The sequence below is a fragment of the Pyxicephalus adspersus genome, chromosome Z (genome assembly GCF_032062135.1).
Source record: "Pyxicephalus adspersus chromosome Z, UCB_Pads_2.0, whole genome shotgun sequence".
Taxonomy (NCBI): domain Eukaryota; kingdom Metazoa; phylum Chordata; class Amphibia; order Anura; family Pyxicephalidae; genus Pyxicephalus; species Pyxicephalus adspersus.
This window is the reverse complement of record NC_092871.1, coordinates 73556223-73575258: the sequence shown is the minus strand read 5'-3', so window position 1 is coordinate 73575258 and position 19036 is coordinate 73556223. Positions and strand designations below refer to the sequence as shown.

The 19036-nt window shown below is 42.8% G+C and overlaps 1 protein-coding gene across 5 annotated transcripts in view; it reads left to right on the top strand.

Moving 5' to 3' along the window:
* Positions 1–19036, top strand: part of LOC140343672 (golgin subfamily A member 1-like) — a 322269-nt gene that overhangs the window by 6807 nt on the left and 296426 nt on the right. For 4 of the 5 annotated variants that reach the window (XM_072430480.1, XM_072430478.1, XM_072430481.1 and 1 more), the window contains exon 4: positions 14266–14340. The exons of the other annotated variant lie outside the window; for it this stretch is intronic. In XM_072430480.1, the coding sequence (XP_072286581.1) occupies positions 14266–14340 (75 nt within the window). The remainder of the gene's footprint in view (positions 1–14265; positions 14341–19036) is intronic. 5 annotated transcript variants of the gene reach the window in all.

The window sequence follows — 19036 nt, the reverse complement described above, 5'->3', positions numbered from 1 at the left end:
GCCGCAGGTTGCAGACCCCTGGCCTAGGTGATTCAGAATGAATGAGAGTGCAAAGACTCCCAGGATACCTATGTTACGCATCGTGGGAGGCTCTTGGGTGCTCCTTCTTTGCATGCCCGAGCATCTTAGGCATGCGCAGAAGGAGCCTTTTCGCAGAAAGAAAATAAATTTGCTGATCTCACGCATGCGCAGTGAGATCGGCAAGTTTTTTTTCCAGGCGCGAGATCGGGTGATAAAGGATGAAGAACTCGGAAGAAGAGACGAAGATTGCGGTGCCCGAAGTGCCGGCTTTAGGATGGATGCCGGGGCGACGCGGGACCCGATGCAGGACACCCCTGGATGGATCGGACAGCCCTGCAGGATTTAAGGTAAGTGTACTTTTTTTTTGCCGTTTTCAGTTTAGTTACTTTTTAAGAGGTTGAACCTTTTAGGTTTTACCTGGATTGGTTTTCGAAGTCAGAACCTGCAGGCTTGCCCAGTCTTTAAAAACATTATTTTATAAAAGTTAACTACACAAGTAATGCACATATTAAAATTTCTGTTTCCCTTTTCTTTTCATGTAAGGGGATATTAGGATTGAGCGGTAACATAATTTTGCTGGCTAAACTGTGATGCCAGTTTCCTCTTCTGCAGAAGGGTTTTTTCTTCAATCATGTTGGGGTCATGTCTCAGAATTTCCAACTGATTTCTGACTCGGAAAGAAGCATCTGACTATACTTTGATTTTTTCTGGTCAGAATACTGACAGATACACACTCTCTTTTTTGAACCTGATCTTGCTGCCTTTGAATGAGAAGCTTTTCTTTTTAGGAGTTGTACTTTGCAACTATTACTTTTACACAAAGTGAGATTGTCTCCCCTTTTAATGATGTGGTGGGCACTGACACAGTGAGTACTGCTGTAAAGGATCTACTTACTATTACTAGCTCAGTGTCGATGTTGGCTCTTACATGCCTTCAAAGGCTGAAAAGATCTTTTCTCATCCTCTTATCTTTTTTTCAGAGCTTCCAATCCTTATATGGACCCTTCCCCCTAAATGTTGACCTAGTCCTTTGGTCTATCCCTTTGGATCCTGCTGGAAAACATTTCTTCTATGGACGAGAACCCGGAAGCTTTCTAAAGCCATGTTTGTCCTCTCCATCACTATTTTTTTTACCTGGTTTGCAACTGATTTCCACCTGTTTTATTTTTTTTAAACCCTTACTAAGTGGTCAAAATTCTTTAAAAGGAAATCTTTAAAGGGTTGTGCATACCAACGCATATATCCCATAATGCACTGGAAACGTTAGCTAAAATGCTGTATTTTGAAAGAAAACCTGCTAAAGGCATTTGCTTAGCCTTTCCGGTTGGGATTATCAAGTATGCTTTGTGACATGAGAGTACACATCTTCCTCTAAAAAGAGCAAGCATCAAGTTCATAGATTATGTCCGCTCATGCCTTCCTAAAAGCTCTCCTTAAGCTTCTGTATGCCTTCTGCCTTAGTATTGAGACCCTTGAAGGCTAGCTTTTTATCTACCCTGGAGGTCTAGTACACCAAATATGCACAAAGATGTGCCTCCACTTTTTACAGTTGGGGATGCTTGTTTGTTTTTGCATTTGGACATTTGGAAATAATGCATCTCTGAGACCTGGATACAGGAGGTTGTAGAGCTACAAACATTGTGTTCCTTTCTCTCCACTGACTTTCTGTCTTCCACTGTCTTTTCAACATCCTGTGACTCTTCATCAGGATGGTGGGTACTGGACTAGGATTTCATTGCAGCACTCCCTGTTACAGAATATATAGAGCATTTTTATTCCAACCTGTTTACCGTTGCAAAGCCTAAAAGAGACAGCTGCTGTTTTAAAGCTCAAAGCTGTAAATGTCTTTGTTTTAGCTCAGAAATTACCATAACTTGGTCTAGTGTTTGCTTCTTCTCATTGGAGAAGGAAATGTCTTTGGTCATTCTGATTTTAGCATGTTTTGAAGTTGGCTAATTTTGTTTCAATCAGCTTTAGATACAACAACATAGATACATATGGTATACACATGTAAATATATAAAAAAGAGGGGGGGGGGCTATTTTTGAAGCAGGTTTATGTATCTAGTTCTAATGATGTCCTGACGTACAGGTTAGAGTTGTACATGTGGACAGAATCTTCATCTGTTTAGCTATTACTGATTTTGCTCATCCTACCTTTTGCACAAAGAAACACAAAATAGATGTTGAGAGTGTTTAGGTGAGGATTCTCTGTTTGTGCACATTTCTAACAGATTTAACAGCAAATTGAATGGGCTTGTGTCCAGATTCTTCCTGGTCTGCTTCACAGAATCAAGATGAAAGGAATTCCAATTGTTCTTATACTGCTAGATTTGTCTAGGAAAACATGGTATGTTCAACTAGTACGCTTATGTGTGTAGGATCAATCTTACAATTGTTCTTCTGGCTTAAATAACATGCCAAGGTTTTCAAAGAGATGTATAGCAGGTTCAGTCTTTACAATGCTTTTGAAACTGAATTTTTATTAAGAATTTTCATAAACAATACCAGAATAAACAGAGAAAGGACAAGATATAAACATAGTGTACCGGATAATTAACAGTACATCAAAAAGGATCATACAAATAACATATTTAAAAAATAGCAGCAAAATGTAAATCATACAGTAAAATCTCATATGGTGAGAAAGTAAAAGATGAATGTCCAGCATACACAAACCATTAACAAAAGATAAAAATAAACAGGTAGGGTCTAAACAGGACATTTGGAGGGGGGGGGGGGGGGGGGGCTCACATAGTCAAATCAACACTTTAAACCTGTAAATGGCATAATATGCATCCCAAGATTCCCAGATCTGTTCAAACTTAGCAAAATTATTTCTGAGGAGAGCGGTAAGATATTCCATCCAAGAGGGGGGCTGTGTGGATTTCAATTTGGCCGGGATTAAAGTACTGGCCGGTACCAAAATATGTTTGATAAGCTTAGATGTGGGTTTGGGGGGGCCGGGAAGGGCAATCCCAGTAGATGGTGGAGTGGGTCAAGGGAGAACCGCTGCTGGGTCACTTCTATGATTATCTTATTAACCCTGTCTCTATTAACCTGGAACATAACCAAAAAATGTGCTCCAGTGTCCCACGCTGGGATCCACATCTCCAGGAAAAAGGATCTGCAGCTGGGAACAGCCTGTGCAGCATATCCGGCGTGTGATACCACCGGAACAAAATTTTGTATATGTTTTCTTTGTAAAGTGTGCTTATGGAACTTTTATTTGCCGACTCCCAGAGCTTGGACCATTCATCTCCGTCTAGGGCACAGCCCAAAATGGCTTCCCAGGTGCCCATTTGGGCAAATTTGCCAGAAGCTCCCTTGCAAACACATGGAGGAGGTGATAAATGGAGGAAATAAGACCTTTGGCATAAGGACCAGTGGCAAAAATTTGTTTAAAAGAGCTGAGTGTAGTAAATTTGGGCGATTGTCGAATGGAAAGACATAATGCCTTATCTACAAGTATGCAAAAAAGGAGGTTTGTGGGAGGTCAAATCTGTCTTGTAATTCCTGAAAGGAGAGTATTCTTTTCTCCACCGGGTGTAAAATATGCCCAATATGAAACAGCCCCCTTTCCCACCACGGGAGCCACATATTTCTAGTTAAACTATTGGGTAGCGAAGGGGTGTGTATAATGGATGTAAGTATAGAGGCTTGGGAGGAGAGACCATGCTTGGTCTTATAGGCTCTTCATATATTTCTCACAAACACCATTGGGGAAAGCAGGTCTCTATCCATTAATAACATGGAGGAGTGCCATAACATCACATTAGGGTGAAGTGGGGCAATTCAAGCTTCCACTAATTCTCGCCAAACACTGGGAGAGGATAACATAGTTCATGAGGGCAAGTAGCGAAGGTGAGTTGCTACATAATATTGACCAGGTCTGGGGCCGCAAGACCCCCCAATTCCTTCGGTGTACAGACCACTGATCTGAATAATCTGTGTCGCTTGTGTGCCCAAATAAAATTCAGAAAACCAGCCTGCAACTTTTTCAAAGTCAAAATTGGGACCCGGTCTGGGGGAGTTTCAAATAAATATAGAAGCTTGGGCAAGAGCATCATTTTCACAGACGCAATGTGTCCTAAAAGCGACAGTGAGTGCCCTTTCCATTTATACAAATAATTGTATATCTCCTGAAACAGTGGGGGGAAATTATTAGCGTGCAGTTGGGTATAGGCAGCTGTAATCCTAGTTCCCAAGTAACTTAGAGAATGTTCCCGCCACATGAAGGAATAACTATCCTGTAATGCTGACAGTTGCAAGGGAGGTATATTTAGAGGCATAGCTTCTGTCTTTGAGGAATTGACCTCATAACCCGAAACAATGCTAAAAGCATTTAGTTCGGTCCACAAATTCTGGAGAGTAGTAAGGGGCTGTGTAAGTGTGAGAAGGACATCATCCGCATATACTGAGATTTTATAGGGGAATCCCTTCACTGGAACACCCTGAATATTGGGATTAGAGCGTACTCTTTCCACCAGTGGTTCAATACTGAGGGCGAAGAGCAAAGGGGGCAGGCCGCATCCCTGTTGCGTCCAATTTTTGATGGAACATATTGTAGAGGAGGCATGAGGCAATTTGACAGAGGTCAAGGGGCAACTGTAAAGGGAGCAAATTGCTCCCACAAAGGGGCCTGAAAACCCCATTTTAGTAAGCGTAGAAAACATGAAAGGCCAGCTGAGAAGGTCAAACGGCTTCTCCGCGTCCAAACTCAAGACGAGTGAACGAGTTTTGCATTTGTTTAGGATATCAATAACATGAATTACTCTGTGCCTATTGTCACTGGCATGACGGTATGGGATGAAGCCTGTTTGGTCCCTGTGTACAAGGAACTGTAAAAATTTAGAGAGCCGGTTTGCTTAAATCTTAGAGTAAATTTTAAGATCCGGGTTCAGTAACGCAATGGGTCTGTAGTTAGTACGATCTGTTGGATCCTTACCCGGCTTGGGCATAACAGTAATATGGGAGCATGACATGGAAGGCGGGATGGGTTTACCATGGAGAAAATCATAAACTTGGCAAGAAAGTTTTGCAATATAAATACGGCAAACCATCTGGGCCAGGAGCTTTATGTGAAGGGAGATGAGAAATAACCTTGGAGATTTCCTCTTCAGTAATGGGGCTATTAAGGTGATCCAGGTGTTCTGTCTAAATAGGCCTCTATGGCGTCTATGGTGGCTTGTAAAGTGGAGCCTATGGAGCTCAGCCCCTGGTGCACCGTGTGATATAGTTGGGTGTAGTATTGTTCAAACCGGGAAGCTATTTGGGACGGGACATACCTTAATATTCCCTTCTTGTCTTTAATGGCCATAGGAGAGGAACTGGATTGTATATCTCTGTATGCGTGCCAGAAGTGTATCTGCCTTGTTGCCTTTGTGGTAATAAAGCTGTCTAGTACGCTGCATCATCCAGCTGACCTTCCTAAGCTCCAGGGCCCTCATTTTTGAGCGGAAGGAAGTCATCTCCGGTTGGAGGCCCAGTGACGGTTTATCAGAGAGCTAAGACACGCTGCAGGTTGGAGTCCCTTTTAAGGCGGGAGCTCAAGGCCACACACTGGCCCCTAATGACCGCCTTGTGGGCCTCCCAGAGAGTGGAAGTGTGCGCCACTGAACCCTCGAAATAGGGTGAATATCAGCAGAAACACTGTTCCTCAAAAGTGGTAAATTGATGAATAGGTAGTCAACGCGAATAATTCAGCAAGGGAATAAGGTTTGTGTGTTTTGGGATTTAGGAATGATTGCACTGAGGATAGACCTGCATCTGCCCAATCTCGGAAAACAGGGGAGGTGAGTCTAGGATATAATAAAGGGAGAAAGAGAGACGTGAGGGCTTTGAGGAGTGCTTTATTGCGAAGGGTGTGCCAGAGTTGCCACTGCAAAGACAGTAGCGGGTTTTGCTCAGTGATGTCAGGTAACAGCTCCTTGTGGAGATGTATTAGAAAAATGGGATGTAAGGGGGCGCTAAGAGCAAAATCTATGTTTAGATTAGTATAAAAGGAGGTGCCGTGAAGCCAGTTCCTAAGGATACGTAGGAGTGATGCCTCACTGTGTAGTGCAATATTGGGTAAGTTGTGGCTCCATTAGATGTTGATTGATGGAGAATGGGAAGATGTATTCTGGAATGTGTTCCACCCCAGATGAATTGTTTCAGTAAACCATTGATGTGTTGGGTTTGTTTGGCTGTGAGAAAAACAGGGAGTGCCTGAAGAAGGCCATTTTTATCAGGGCAATGCGACCCGTGAAATAGGGGGAGTGATGACTATGATTTTAAGGAGTTTTGCATGATACGTAAGTATTCATAGAGGTGGGCTAGAGTTTTGGGAATCTGTACCCCTAGGTATCTAAAATTTGCTTTAGCCCATTGAAATGGAAATTGCTTGCTCCGGGTTGGTTTGTGTTTGGGGTACAAATATAGGGCCACTGATTTTTCTAAATTAAGTGAGTTTCTAGATAGGGAACTTAAGCTGGATAGAAGGTTTATAATGGCAGGAACAGAGGATTTGGGGTTAGAAATGAAAAGGAGAACATCTTCTACAAAAAACGTAAATTTTATTTCTGTGCTGCTGAAGGTAATTCCCTTAAAGTGTGGGTTGGAGATGAGAAGACGTAAGAGGAGGGTCTAAGGCGATGTTAAAAAGGAGCGGAGACAAGGGACAACCTTGACTTGCCCCCTGCATACATAAGGATTGGGACAGCTGGTTGTTGAGTATTAGGGAGGTGGTGGGATTTGTATAAAAGCAGACATAGAAAAATTAGGTCAAAATTCCCTTTGCACTACCAGAGGATATATGAAGGACCATTTCACCTTGTCGAAAGATTTTTCAGCATCAAGGCTTAACAAAACACGATTTTTATTGTAGGGAAGTGTGGTAACTGCGATCGCTGTTCTTATCCCTTTAGATATCTGCTGGTTTCGGACAAAACCCAATTGTTACTCTTTGAGGAGGGAGGGGAGGATGGGATGGAGGCTGTTGGCCATGATTCTTGCCATGATTTTAGAGTCTGTGTTTAGCAAAGCAATGTAAGAAGAAAGCGATTCAGGTTTTTTAAATGGTTTGGGAATAAGGGATATGTGGGCCTCATTAAAGGAGAGAAAAGGGAGTTGATTGAGAAAGATACTATTTAAAATTTATTTTAGTAGGAGATATGGTTCTAGGGGTTTATACGTTTCTGCCGGTAAACCATCCAGACCTGGGGGCTTTCCCATGGGAAGCTTGCAGATGACTGATTCAATTTCAGATAGTTTATTTGGAGCATTGAGAATTTCTTGTTGGGAGGTAGCTAGACAGGAAAGTTTTAGCCAGCAAAAGGCAGTTTATGTCCTTGTAGTTAGGGGGTTGGGCCAAGTAAACAGAAGAAAAAAGTCCAAGGAAGTGTAACATTTCAGGTTGGGTGTGGGGCCTAGATCCTTGTGTTGGGTCACACAGAGTATGTATTGTCCTTTTGGGCCCATTGGGTGTAGTTCATTTTGCTAACAGTGTTCCTGTTTGGATGCCCCAACGAGAATGAATGAATGTACTTAATGTGTCATGCTTTGCATTGGGCCAGAGTATGAAGATGATTGTCTGGAATCATCCCTGCCCGGAGCCAGGCGTCCTGGGATTCCTCAGTAAGGGCTTGTTGATGTACGCAGTATGCCAATGTCACATTGTGATACAGTTGTATGCAAAAGATTTTTGTTTTAAATAAACAATTTGTAAAAATTCCAGCTAGTCATGGCCTCCATAAATTTGCCTGTGGTACTAGAGATGCTGCTAGGGTGTGAGGGAATACATGAGACTATTGTTGGTGTTCGAATTCGAGTCGTCCTTATATTCGACCCGAATATGGCTGTTCATATTCAGGTAGACCCAACCCGAAAAACACGTGGTTCGAAGGCTCAAATTCGACCCTCCCACAGTGCCTAGGGACTTCCCCCACAATGCCTAGGGCCCTCCAGAAGGAGCAGGGATCCTCTCCTCCATCTTTGTGGTGGCAGGCAGCCGATTGGCTGTCTGTCACCACAGGGCACACAGGCAGCCATATGCCTTTATAAGACTAGGGCTTGCCTTCATTTACCACTCCTGACAGAGATCTGCTAGCAGACACAACCTCTCCGTACTGCTGGCAGTGTCCAAGTAAAAAAAAAGGGGTGTAGTTAGATAGTTAGACTGTGTCACTATTAGTCAGACAGATAGTTGGATTGTACTGTATTGCTTCAGTCCTGTAATCTACTGTACTCAGATAGGTAGAGTGTTTAGCTGTTAGTCACATAGATAGTTAGTCAGCGTGTTTTACATACAGGCAGCCAGAGCCAGGGTACCCACACGGCGTGCACACCATTACACTTGTACCGAGAGACAGTCAGACAGTCACAGTATACTGTGCTGCATATTACAAGCGTCACCACTGAAGGAAAGTGCCGCATACAACACACACATAGCGCACTTTTAGGAACAGGAAGCTGCTGCTTCCTGTTGGAACATTGAGGGAAACTGTCTCTTCTGATGATGATGATGTCCTTGATCCGACATGGGGTGAACAAGAAGCTCATCATAGGCAGGAAGAGGAAGAGGTTGCAGAGTGCCCTCAAAGTGGGAGAGCCAGCAGTTGAAACGAGGTGAGCTCCAACAATGGATGAGCTCCAACGCAGATCGGCTGGTGTTTGTTGCATTGCTAGCAGTCAAGACCAGGCATCATTGCCATCCCCCACACCTTCTACCCCATCGTCCAATCTTTCTGTGGTTAGCATTAGCAGCATCCAACCTTCCATCCCCCAGATGCTGGAGCGCAAGAGGAAATATGGCCCAAATTACCCCAAAACAAAGCTAATCAATGTGGTAATTGCACAGCTGATTGCGTTTGAGCTCCTACCTTACCGGCTGGTGCACTCCATTGCGTTCCATTACGCATTCCTCTGCACGAACCCATGGTACGTTATGCCCAAGCGGCAGTATTTTGCACAAAAATGTGTTCCTGCTTTGCAGGAACACGTGCAGAGCAATGCGTCTGTGGTCCTAAAGCACAGTTTCTGGCAAGGTGCATCTGACAACTGACAGTTGGTCGAGCAAGCACGGACTGGGAAGATATATTTCAAACAGCTAACTGGGTAACTTTGGTGGCAGAAGGGGAAGATGCAGCTGCAGGAAGGCCTGCATACCTATCTCCGCCCAGAGCATATCGCCATGCAATCTCCTCGACCTCCACTTCCTTCTTTGACTCGTCTGCCTCAACCTCTTCCTCCAGGGACACTTTGCCATGGAGACCCAGCACCTCCCATCCACCATGATCTGTTCCCTGCCAGCAAAAACCTGCAGTTTGCTATTTCGGTGCACAAGTCAAACGTTGCCACGCAGTCCTGAGGTTGCGATGCCTCAGCTCCCTCAGCCACACGGGCACAACCCTTCTATGTGCCCTGCGGGAGCAGGGGAGCATATGGCTAACTCCGCATGGACTCCAGCCAGGCAAGGTTAAGTGTGACAACGGGGCCAATCTGCTGGCAGCCCTGCGTTGTGAGAAACTCACGTTCCTTGCCTGGCCCATGTCATGAACCTCATAGTACAACACTTCCTTGGTAAGTACTCAGACCTCCAGCCGCTGTTGCTGAAGGCCTGAAGGTTGTCAGTCATTTCCGCCGGTTGTACACAGCCAGTGCTAGATTGGTTTATTTGCAGCGAAACCTCAATCTGCCGGTGTACCGGTTTATTTGTGATGTGGCCACTCGTTGGAATTCCACCTTTTACATGCTGCAGTGGCTTGCTGAACAACAGAAAGCAGTGGTGGATTACGTGGCAGAGTCTGCTCGTTTGAGACGCTTACCTACATTACTTTATTTCAGCCCTGCGAAGTGGCTGCAAATTGAGGACTTGTTCACTGTATTGGCACCTTTGGAAGAGGTTATCAGGATGATCAGCAGGGATCAGGCCTGTGTCAGTGACACCATCCCCATCATATACCTGCTGGAACAGATGATGGTGGAGCTCGGACATGACACATCATCTCGGACATGCGTGCCTACTAGGCATAGTGTACCGCAAATCCAGGAATAGAAGGACGTGGAAGAGGATGAGGTGGAGATTGCAGGCATGGGAAAAGGAGAGGAAGGGGCAGAGGAGGATATTGAGGGTACATGACATCCATCCACCCAAACACATGGCGGCATGTTCCATGGATGGCAAGACTAGGCAGAGGAGGACGACCCCGTGCTGCTGTTTCACCCACAGGACTCTGGATCCAGAATTCCCTCAGCTGTGGGAACTTTGAGCCGCATGACAGCCTTCATGCAGGAGTGCATAGCCAAAGATCTGCGCATACAGCACATAAAAACAAACACAACTATTGGATTGCTACATTACTTGATCCACGTTACAAGCCTAAGATAGAACAATTCATCTTGCCCCAATACAGGGGACCTAAAATGCAGCACTACCAAGAAGTGCTTGTAAGGGACCAAAGCTCAGCCTTTCCATATGCCAGCAGCAGGGATTCCTCTGGCAGTTCCACCAGCCATGGAAGCCAATCAACTACCTTAAGTGGCATGGGTGGCAGCAGGAGAGGTCGTCTAAGCCAAACTATGTATGCTTTTTGTATGCAGCAGTTGCCAATGACAGTCAGCAGCGCTACTCGGTCATGGTGCAGGAAGCTGAGCTCTACATAGGACATCTGCAACCTGAAAAGCCAGGACCCACTGCACTACTGGGCATCCAAGCTTGAGCAATGGCCAGAGCTGGCAGAACATGCCATTCAATTCCTTGCCTGCCCAGCTGCAAGTGTATTATCTAAAAGAGCGTTCAGTGCAGCTGGGGACATAGTGAGTGACAAGTGCATTCGCCTCTCCGCAGAAAATGTTGACGGACTCACTTTTATTAAAATGAATAAGGCTTGGATCGGCAAGTGATTAGTTGCCAGCTGCTGCAGGGCCTGCTGACACATTGACGGTAACAGCACTTTCACAGCATTCTCCTCCTCTCCCCATGGCCCTCTACCTCTACTCTGTCTCTGAGGCCTATAACTCGCAATGGAGTTGTGTAAACGGCTATTTTTGTACGGAGGACCTCCCCCAGGTCCCTTTGCCTCTATCTATTTTGAGGCATATATCTGTTCACTAAAACTGTGGGTGTCATTGACGATGCACTACACCCAGCTCTAGAAGCCAGTTACCAATGCCGTCCACGCTTCGTCTCAGGGCCCACCGCCTCCTCCTCCTGCTGTTGCTGCTGCCGCCTGCCCAGTACTCCGTTCACTAAAACTGTACACCTCTGGGTGTCATTGACAATGCACTACACCCAGCTCTAGATGCCAGTTACCAATGCCATCCACGCTCCGTCTCAGGGCCCACCGCCTCCTCCTCCTCCTCCTGCTGTTGCTGCTGCTGCCTGCCCAGTACTCCATTCACAAAAATTGTATTACACACTTCTGGGTGTCATTGATGATGCACTATACCCAGCTCTAGAAGCCATTTACCAATACGGTCCACGCACAGTCTCGGGGCCCACCGTCCACCTCCTTCTGCTGTTGCTGCTGTCGCCTGTCAGAACTCCATTCACAAAAATTTTATTACACACTTCTGGGTGTCATTGACAATGCACTATACCCAGCTGTAGATGCCAATTACCAATGTGGTCCATGTTCCGTCTCAGGGCTCCCCGCCTCCTTCTCCTGCTGTTGCTGCTGCAACCGCCTGCCCAGTACTCCATTCACTAAAATTGTACACTTCTGGGTGGCATTGACGATGAACTACACCCAGCTCTTGATGCCAGTTACCAATGCGGTCCCCGCTCCTTCTCAGGGCCCACTGCCTCCTTCCCCTGCTGTTGCTGCTGCCGCCTTTCCAGTACTCGATTTACTAAAATTGTACACTTCTGGGTGGCATTGACGTTGCACTACACCCAGTTTTCCATGACTCTTACCAATGCGGTCTCCCTGGCCATAGCTGACCAGAGGTCACACATTGCTACTGCTCTCACTGACCCACACTCCGTCTCTGGTCCTCCATCCTTTTGTGTAATGTCACCGCACTGCTTGTCCACAACTTTATGGGTGTCATTCCTAACACATGTCATCAAGGTCAAGATGCCAGCTAGCAATTATTATTATTAATAAATAGGATTTATATATCGTAAACACATTATGCAGCTATATAAATTAAATATGGGTGCATAATGAAGCTGTGTGACTGACTAATTTTTGTACGGAGTTTCTCCCCCCTCAGGACCCTCTTCCTCTATTTACTTTGAGGCCTATATCACTTTTAACGGAGCTGGATAACCGACTAATTTTTAGACTGGAGGAACCCATTCTGGATCAGGGGCCCTCTGGATCTATCTACTGTGAGGCCTATATAACAGAGCTGTGTAAATGGCTATAAAGGCTGTGTAAATGATTGAAAGACCTCCCTCAGGGCCCTCTGCCTCTACTCTGAAGCCTGTGTATGGCTTGTAACGGAGTGGTGAAACCTGGCGGCTAACTTTTGGACTGGAGGAACCCCCTCGGGGCCCTATCTGCCTCTACTCGGAGGCCTGAAAAAAACCTGGCATGTTCCCTTGACTGCCCAATAAAATTACCTTGCCAGTAACATAAAAATACCTTCCTAATTTTTTTCTTGCCTTGTACGGTGTTGTGCAGCGCTGTGGGAGTCTTGTCATATCTTTTTAAATGTATTTGTTGGCTGTAGAAGCTCTACACAGTCCCGAAACATAACCCAAATTCCCCCCTGTTGACTTCAATGGTGTATGAATTCGACGTTCGATCACCCAAACAGTATTGGCCTATTCGAGCGAACAGCTGTCCAATCGAATATTGTGATATTCGACCAACACTACATGAGAGCCCTTTCTGGTTGTTTTGTGTCATCATAAAGCAAAATTAGGGTTTGATCCTTCACCTGGACGTAACTATAGTGCCCAGGGATAATAAATTTGAACTCACAACAGCTCGGGATGTGCTAGCAGGATCACATAATGGGAGCTCTCAAATCCCATATTTGCTCACTTTCGCATCCAGGCCATACCCCCAATCCTCCGATTTAAATACAGCATTTTTTAACTGGAGTTCGACAGCAACAGCAACTCGACAGCAACAGCAACTTACTTACTTCCTCAGTACAGGTCTTGTTTAATGGAATAATAGACCCCTTTTTTTTATGTCTTTATAAGGAGAACTGCATCCACCATAGTTTCATATACATATACTTTGTGAGATGCTTTGTGATAATAATAAATTTAGAAAATACTGAATAACATTAGGAAAACGTAAGAGCACATGTGTACATGTTGTAAGAGCAACATATGCACACTTTTGACTTTTGTGCTTACATAACAATTCTGTAATACAAATTGGGTATCACTATGCACGCAAGTGTTAGGAAAGAATATATCTAGAACCGTTATTAAAATATATAAAACATATTTTAGAAAAATGCAGATTTTAATGTGTTTGCTTGCGCTAATAATAAGTGTATTTATTATAAATTTCAGTTTGATACAGTGTTGTGAAAATACTGTACAACATAAAAAAAATTGTCATCTTCTGTATTCAGTATTCTGCATTTTGATAATGTGTATCGGGTGTGTGTGGGGGGCGGGTGTTAATTTCAGGCCCAATATACACCTTTTAATATTTTATGTGAAAGTAAAAAAAATGCATCTAAGAAAAAGTGCTGCTTCTTTGACTCCCAAGGACTTACACACTTAATGTGGGTAGGTAAAGGACTTTTGGGTGAAACTAGAAAAAGGTTTATTCTTCCAATAGCATTATCAGTCCTATATGGTGCTATAAACTGTCAAACCTAATTAGAAGGGTTTTGTTTAGTCCCTAACCTGACTCATTTTTTTCAAACTATAATCGCTTTTATTGTTACGATGATGATCAATTAATGTTTGATTTGTATTTGAATGTTTTCGCTTAATACATGTTTTCCAAAAAAAAAAAACTATTTATATTTAAGAATATTGACTCCTCCAGCAGCTGCCCTTGAAAGAATTTTGTAGACATTATATCATAGGGAATGATAAAAGGAAAAAAGAAATAATTTATAATGCCTAAGTCGAGTACATTTTGTATAACATTGTATCTTACTTTATAGATATTTTTCATTATGTCCTCCAATAAGTGAAATGATGCTGGAAGTTTAACTGTTGCTGTCCTTTTTGCACTCATTAATTTTTTTTTCTGTTTGGTCTTTTATGTTGTCCTCCTGTTGTTTTTCCTACTTTGTCCTCTCCTGGTTTTTTCTATTCTCTTTGTTTCCACCTTCAAAGAATTTGCAGAACAGTTCCGCAACATGCAGAAGATGAAAGAAAAACTTGAGCTTGCTTTAGAAAAACACCAGGATTGTACGTATCTATTTAGTCCTGTTTCTCTTTTCTGTCTTACCATGACCATCCAGTCTTTTCTTAAGAGCAGTCTTTCTCAAATAGATATATAAAGAGCATTAGAGTATTTAAAAAGACCTTTACTGATAAAAATGCTTCTTTTAGCGCTTAAAACATAAAATATAGAATAAGAAAGTGGTTTTAAGGCTCAAATTTTGTTTAAATAAATTCATACATTTTTTTTTTTCAAGAATAATCAAAACATGCTTCCCATAACTTATATTGTCTTTTTTACCTTGGTCCTGTTATTGGTTCACAGGACCCAGGTGTATTCAAGCTAGACAGAAAGAAGCCTGGGCTTCCTCAGGGATTAGTTAGTGTACTAGTTTAACGGTCTATGTATATACATAAAAAAAGAGATAGAGCAAAATATAAAATAATAAAGATATAAATTTTCATATTTTTTCCTAAGATAACATAAAAAAATTGAAAAATATACTACCTACATTGTAGTTTTAAACAATCAAGTGAATAGAAATACATAATATGTGAAGTGTAGGGGTGTTTGGAGACTCAATTGCAGGTGTTGCTGTATATAGATAGAATATATATGGTTTAGGAGCTACAAAAAATAACTTATACAAAAGATTCTATGGTGCTATATAAGGGGTATTTTCTAAGGGTTAGTACATACCTATAGTAGAGTATTATGGCGCAAGTACACAGTACAAGGAATTGTGGGTTTTGCTATATTATGAAAAGCGTGTATCCTTTAAGGTGGGGATGAGGTGCATCCATTCATTTTCATTCCTTATTAACATCAAGACAGGCAAAAGCCCTTAGTCATCTATAATATTAATAGAAGATTAAAAAAAATGTGTAAAAGTACTAGTTTGAGTATTAAATTGGAAATTGGGAGTTTAACAGAGAAAGTTACCTGGTACAGAGGAAGGTACAGGGCTCATACTAGCATGTATGGCCAGTAGGGCTAGAGCTTTCAAGTTGTGAGGTATTGCAGTAGCTGTAAAAGTAAAGTATTACTATTAGTACTGGGGTTAGGTAGCTCCAGTAAGAAGAAAAGGTGAAGTAAATTGAAGGGGGTATCTAAAGAGATTGCTCCGTGGTTTAAAAAATGTTGAAAGAGCTATACATATTTAAGGATGTACCAAAAGATGATCAAACTGGAAAAGCGGTCTCCTATGGCATTTTAAGTCAGCCGAGCGGGCTGTATGTTCTGGAAGCGCGCCTTTTTAAGGTGTCTGCTTCTGGTAGTGTGGTGTTCAGCACGAGTGCACCCGTACATCCAATTATATGGATGTCAATTGCTGTCACTAGCTTTAAAAGCAATTATATCTTAGTGTTCTAATGGAGAGCACATATATATTGGTGTTCCATTGGAGGAAGGGTTTAAAACTAACCGCATCATTGAGACCCGGTTTTATTGTCCCTCTGAGATTGACTATCCATTTATTTTCAATTTGCAAAAGTCTTTTGTCGGGAGCTCCACCTCTGGGGTTTGGGGGGTAGGTGTTCCAACCCAAAGAATTTTAAAACAGGGTCATATTTATGTCTGGTGCCTATGTGATGACATATGTGTTATAATTTTCCCCACTTTATTATATGTGTGTAGTGTGTATATATGAGTGTATGTGCTCATAGATTCTTTTTTTTAAAAGGTCTTTTAGTTTTTCTAATGTAGAAAGAGCCACACATACAGCTAATTAAATATATCACTTCTTCAGTGTTGCAATCAATGTATGTATTGGGTCTGTGGTTTATTCCACTAGGCAATGTGATCATGAGAGCTTCCCAGATCCAGTTGCACTGTCTGCACCTTCCACATCTGAAAGTGCCCTGTGTTGTTAGAGTTTGAGCATGTCGCGTTGTGTCCTGTTTGAAATGGCTTGAGACTAAGTGTTCTTTCAAAGATTTGGGTTTCCTGTAGGTAATCATTGGTCTATTGCTTATAAATTTCTTCACTTTGGGGTCTGACTGCAGGATATGCCAATTCTGGCTTAAAATTTTTTATATGAATTTATGGTTCTCGTTATATCTAGTGATTTTTCTAACTGGTGCCTGAGATTTAGGATCAGATTCTTTCTTTTTGAAAAAAAGGCCTTCTTGGTCATATTTAAGTACTCTGGTAAGATTTCTTTAGGAGATTTTTTGTATATCCCTTTTTGTAACAGTCTTTCTTTAAGCTGTTTGACCTCTTGTTTGAAATCGGCGTTATTTGTGCAATTTCTAATAAGATATAGTATGAATACCTATAGTGTGAGGTGTGCTATTATACAGTGATTCTACATCAATTGTTACTATCAGCGTGTTGGGGGGAACAGTCATGTTATGGGTCAATTTCAGGACATCTATAGTGTCTTTTAGGTATGATGGTAGCTTTACTACTAAGGAGCATATGTTTATGTCAATTCACTGCCAAATTCTGTACTATATCCAAATATCTTTAGCCCTACTTCCCTCCAAATGAGGAAAGTAGGGCTAAAATGGGTTTGGATGGGTGGTGGGCGAAAGACCAGTTCTGGTAAATCAAAGAACCAAGTACTTGAGGTATTTTGGTAAAATCTTAATATATAGTTACCCTAAAAAATGTCTAACCAAGGTTTCCACAAAGTGTATTTGAACAGTTGCTCACTGCTTGGCTGGTGAAACAAGTGGATTTTTAATCAAGTGGAGTTGGAAAAAACAGGACTTTGATATTGTGCATTTGGGAGTTGTGTCTCTTTGACTCTTGGGTTGTGTCTGCTTGACTATCAGTTTTTGTTTTAAATTGCTTTTTTTTTCCTTTTTCATTGCTGACCTCTAAGGGGGAGGGGTCAAGGCTTCATAGGTGATTTAAGTTCCTGGCAGACTCACCTTGAGCTTGCTCACTGCTAGACTGGTGAAACAAGTCTTTTTAATCAAGTGGAGTTGGAAAAAACAGTTATTTCCTTAAAAGTAACCACAAACTGTAAGTAAACTTTTTTTATAACTCCTTGTAAAAAACAAACATTGTAACTGGGAAATGAGTGGTAGCAAGGTGGAAGGTTTGGTTCAGTGCACAGTCTGCCACATGTATGCACAAATGGGGCAACAGCTCCTAGGTGAATACCAATGTGACAGATGTGAGCAAGTCGCCTTTATCTCGCATTGGAGAGCTGGAGAAGCACATTGCAACACTGAAATCACTGGATCACCTTGAGAGGGGTCTCCTGCTCACTGAGCAGGCAGGTAATGGCTTAGATGTGGAGAGGGTAATCAGGATGAACATGTTGGGTTAATGTAACTAGAGGGAGTGGTAGGGGCTCACAAAAAAGGAAGGCTAGCCCTGTGTTTGAGCACCCCAACATTTTTGCAAAGTTATTTGAAGATGTGCAGGTGGCAGACCCAGTGGTGGCAACTCTAGATGTAACTGCTAACCCCATAGTTCTCCCCAGAGGTTTTTAGCCGTTTGCTCCGCCCGGCTGCTTTGAATATCCTGCCCAGCTCTCGGCAGCTCTCATCCTCGGATGCACAGATCTCAGTGAGGCTGCTCTGTGTCATCTGTTCAGAGGATTGCTGCTATGAGAGGTGAGCACACACAGTGCAGCCTTCATGTGAAGGAGACACGGCCAGCCCCGCCCCCATCTCATAGCACCTGTGTGTGAATTCTGCATCCTCACAGCTCTGTGTGTAAAAACCTCCATATCTCCTAATATGTATGTCACAATGACCTTTAATTTTCAGGGTGTACAGGGGACCCTCAAAGATACTAGTAACTACAATTCCAGCCCCCCAGCTTTAAAGAATTTCAAGAATTGGGGGTCACAAATGTAAAAAGTTATGAAAATTGAACTTTTGGCTTTGCTGTTTCAGAGGAAAGTGCAACTAGGGGTCCTAAATTGAAAGTGCAAATTGGGGACCTCGGAGCCACTAACATAGCAAGGAGCATTGGGGTGGGGCCCCTAAATATATACCTACCTGTCACAAACCTATACCTATGAAACTGTCTGCTTCTCTTCTTTGCAAACCAATTTCTCTGAGGGTGGGGGGTACAAAACTGAAAATATAGGTGCAAGTGTCGGGCACATTCTTCCCTTACAATCTCATTACTACAGCATCATTAGAACATAAAACACTATGCCCATCAAAATGGGCGTCCCTGTCCTGTTACACATTCCTGTCCACTTATCTAACATTCTGAACTTCAATTGGGGAATGGGGAGGTGTAAGGAACCAAAAATATAGGTACAAGTGGGGAACATCTGTGACTAACATCCCCTAAAACTTCATCTCTATGGCATCATTAGAAAATGAACTCTGCCCACTAAATTTTATTGAGGTTGAGGTACAGGAAGGTTACAGTCATGTGTAACAAGGAAGTGCATTTTGGACAAATTTTTTTTATGTTGTAATGATACCATGGTGATGAAAGGTGATCACCACAAGTGACTCCCACTTCCACCTATATTTTTGTTTCCCTGCACCTCTTAATTCTGGAGAAATTGGGGTTTGAGGTAAGATGCTGACAGATATGTGTAACAGAGCAGGCAGCACATTTTGCTCGGTAGAGATTTACCTTCTCATAATGCCATACTAATTACATTTTAGAAAGGTTTAGCCACAAGTGTCCCCCACTTGCACCTACAGTTTCAGTTTCCTATGCCTCCACGTGTACCTTAAAAATTTCAAGTTAATACAACGAACGGTTTAGGAGATCTGAAGGTTTGAACACAGCGAGTTG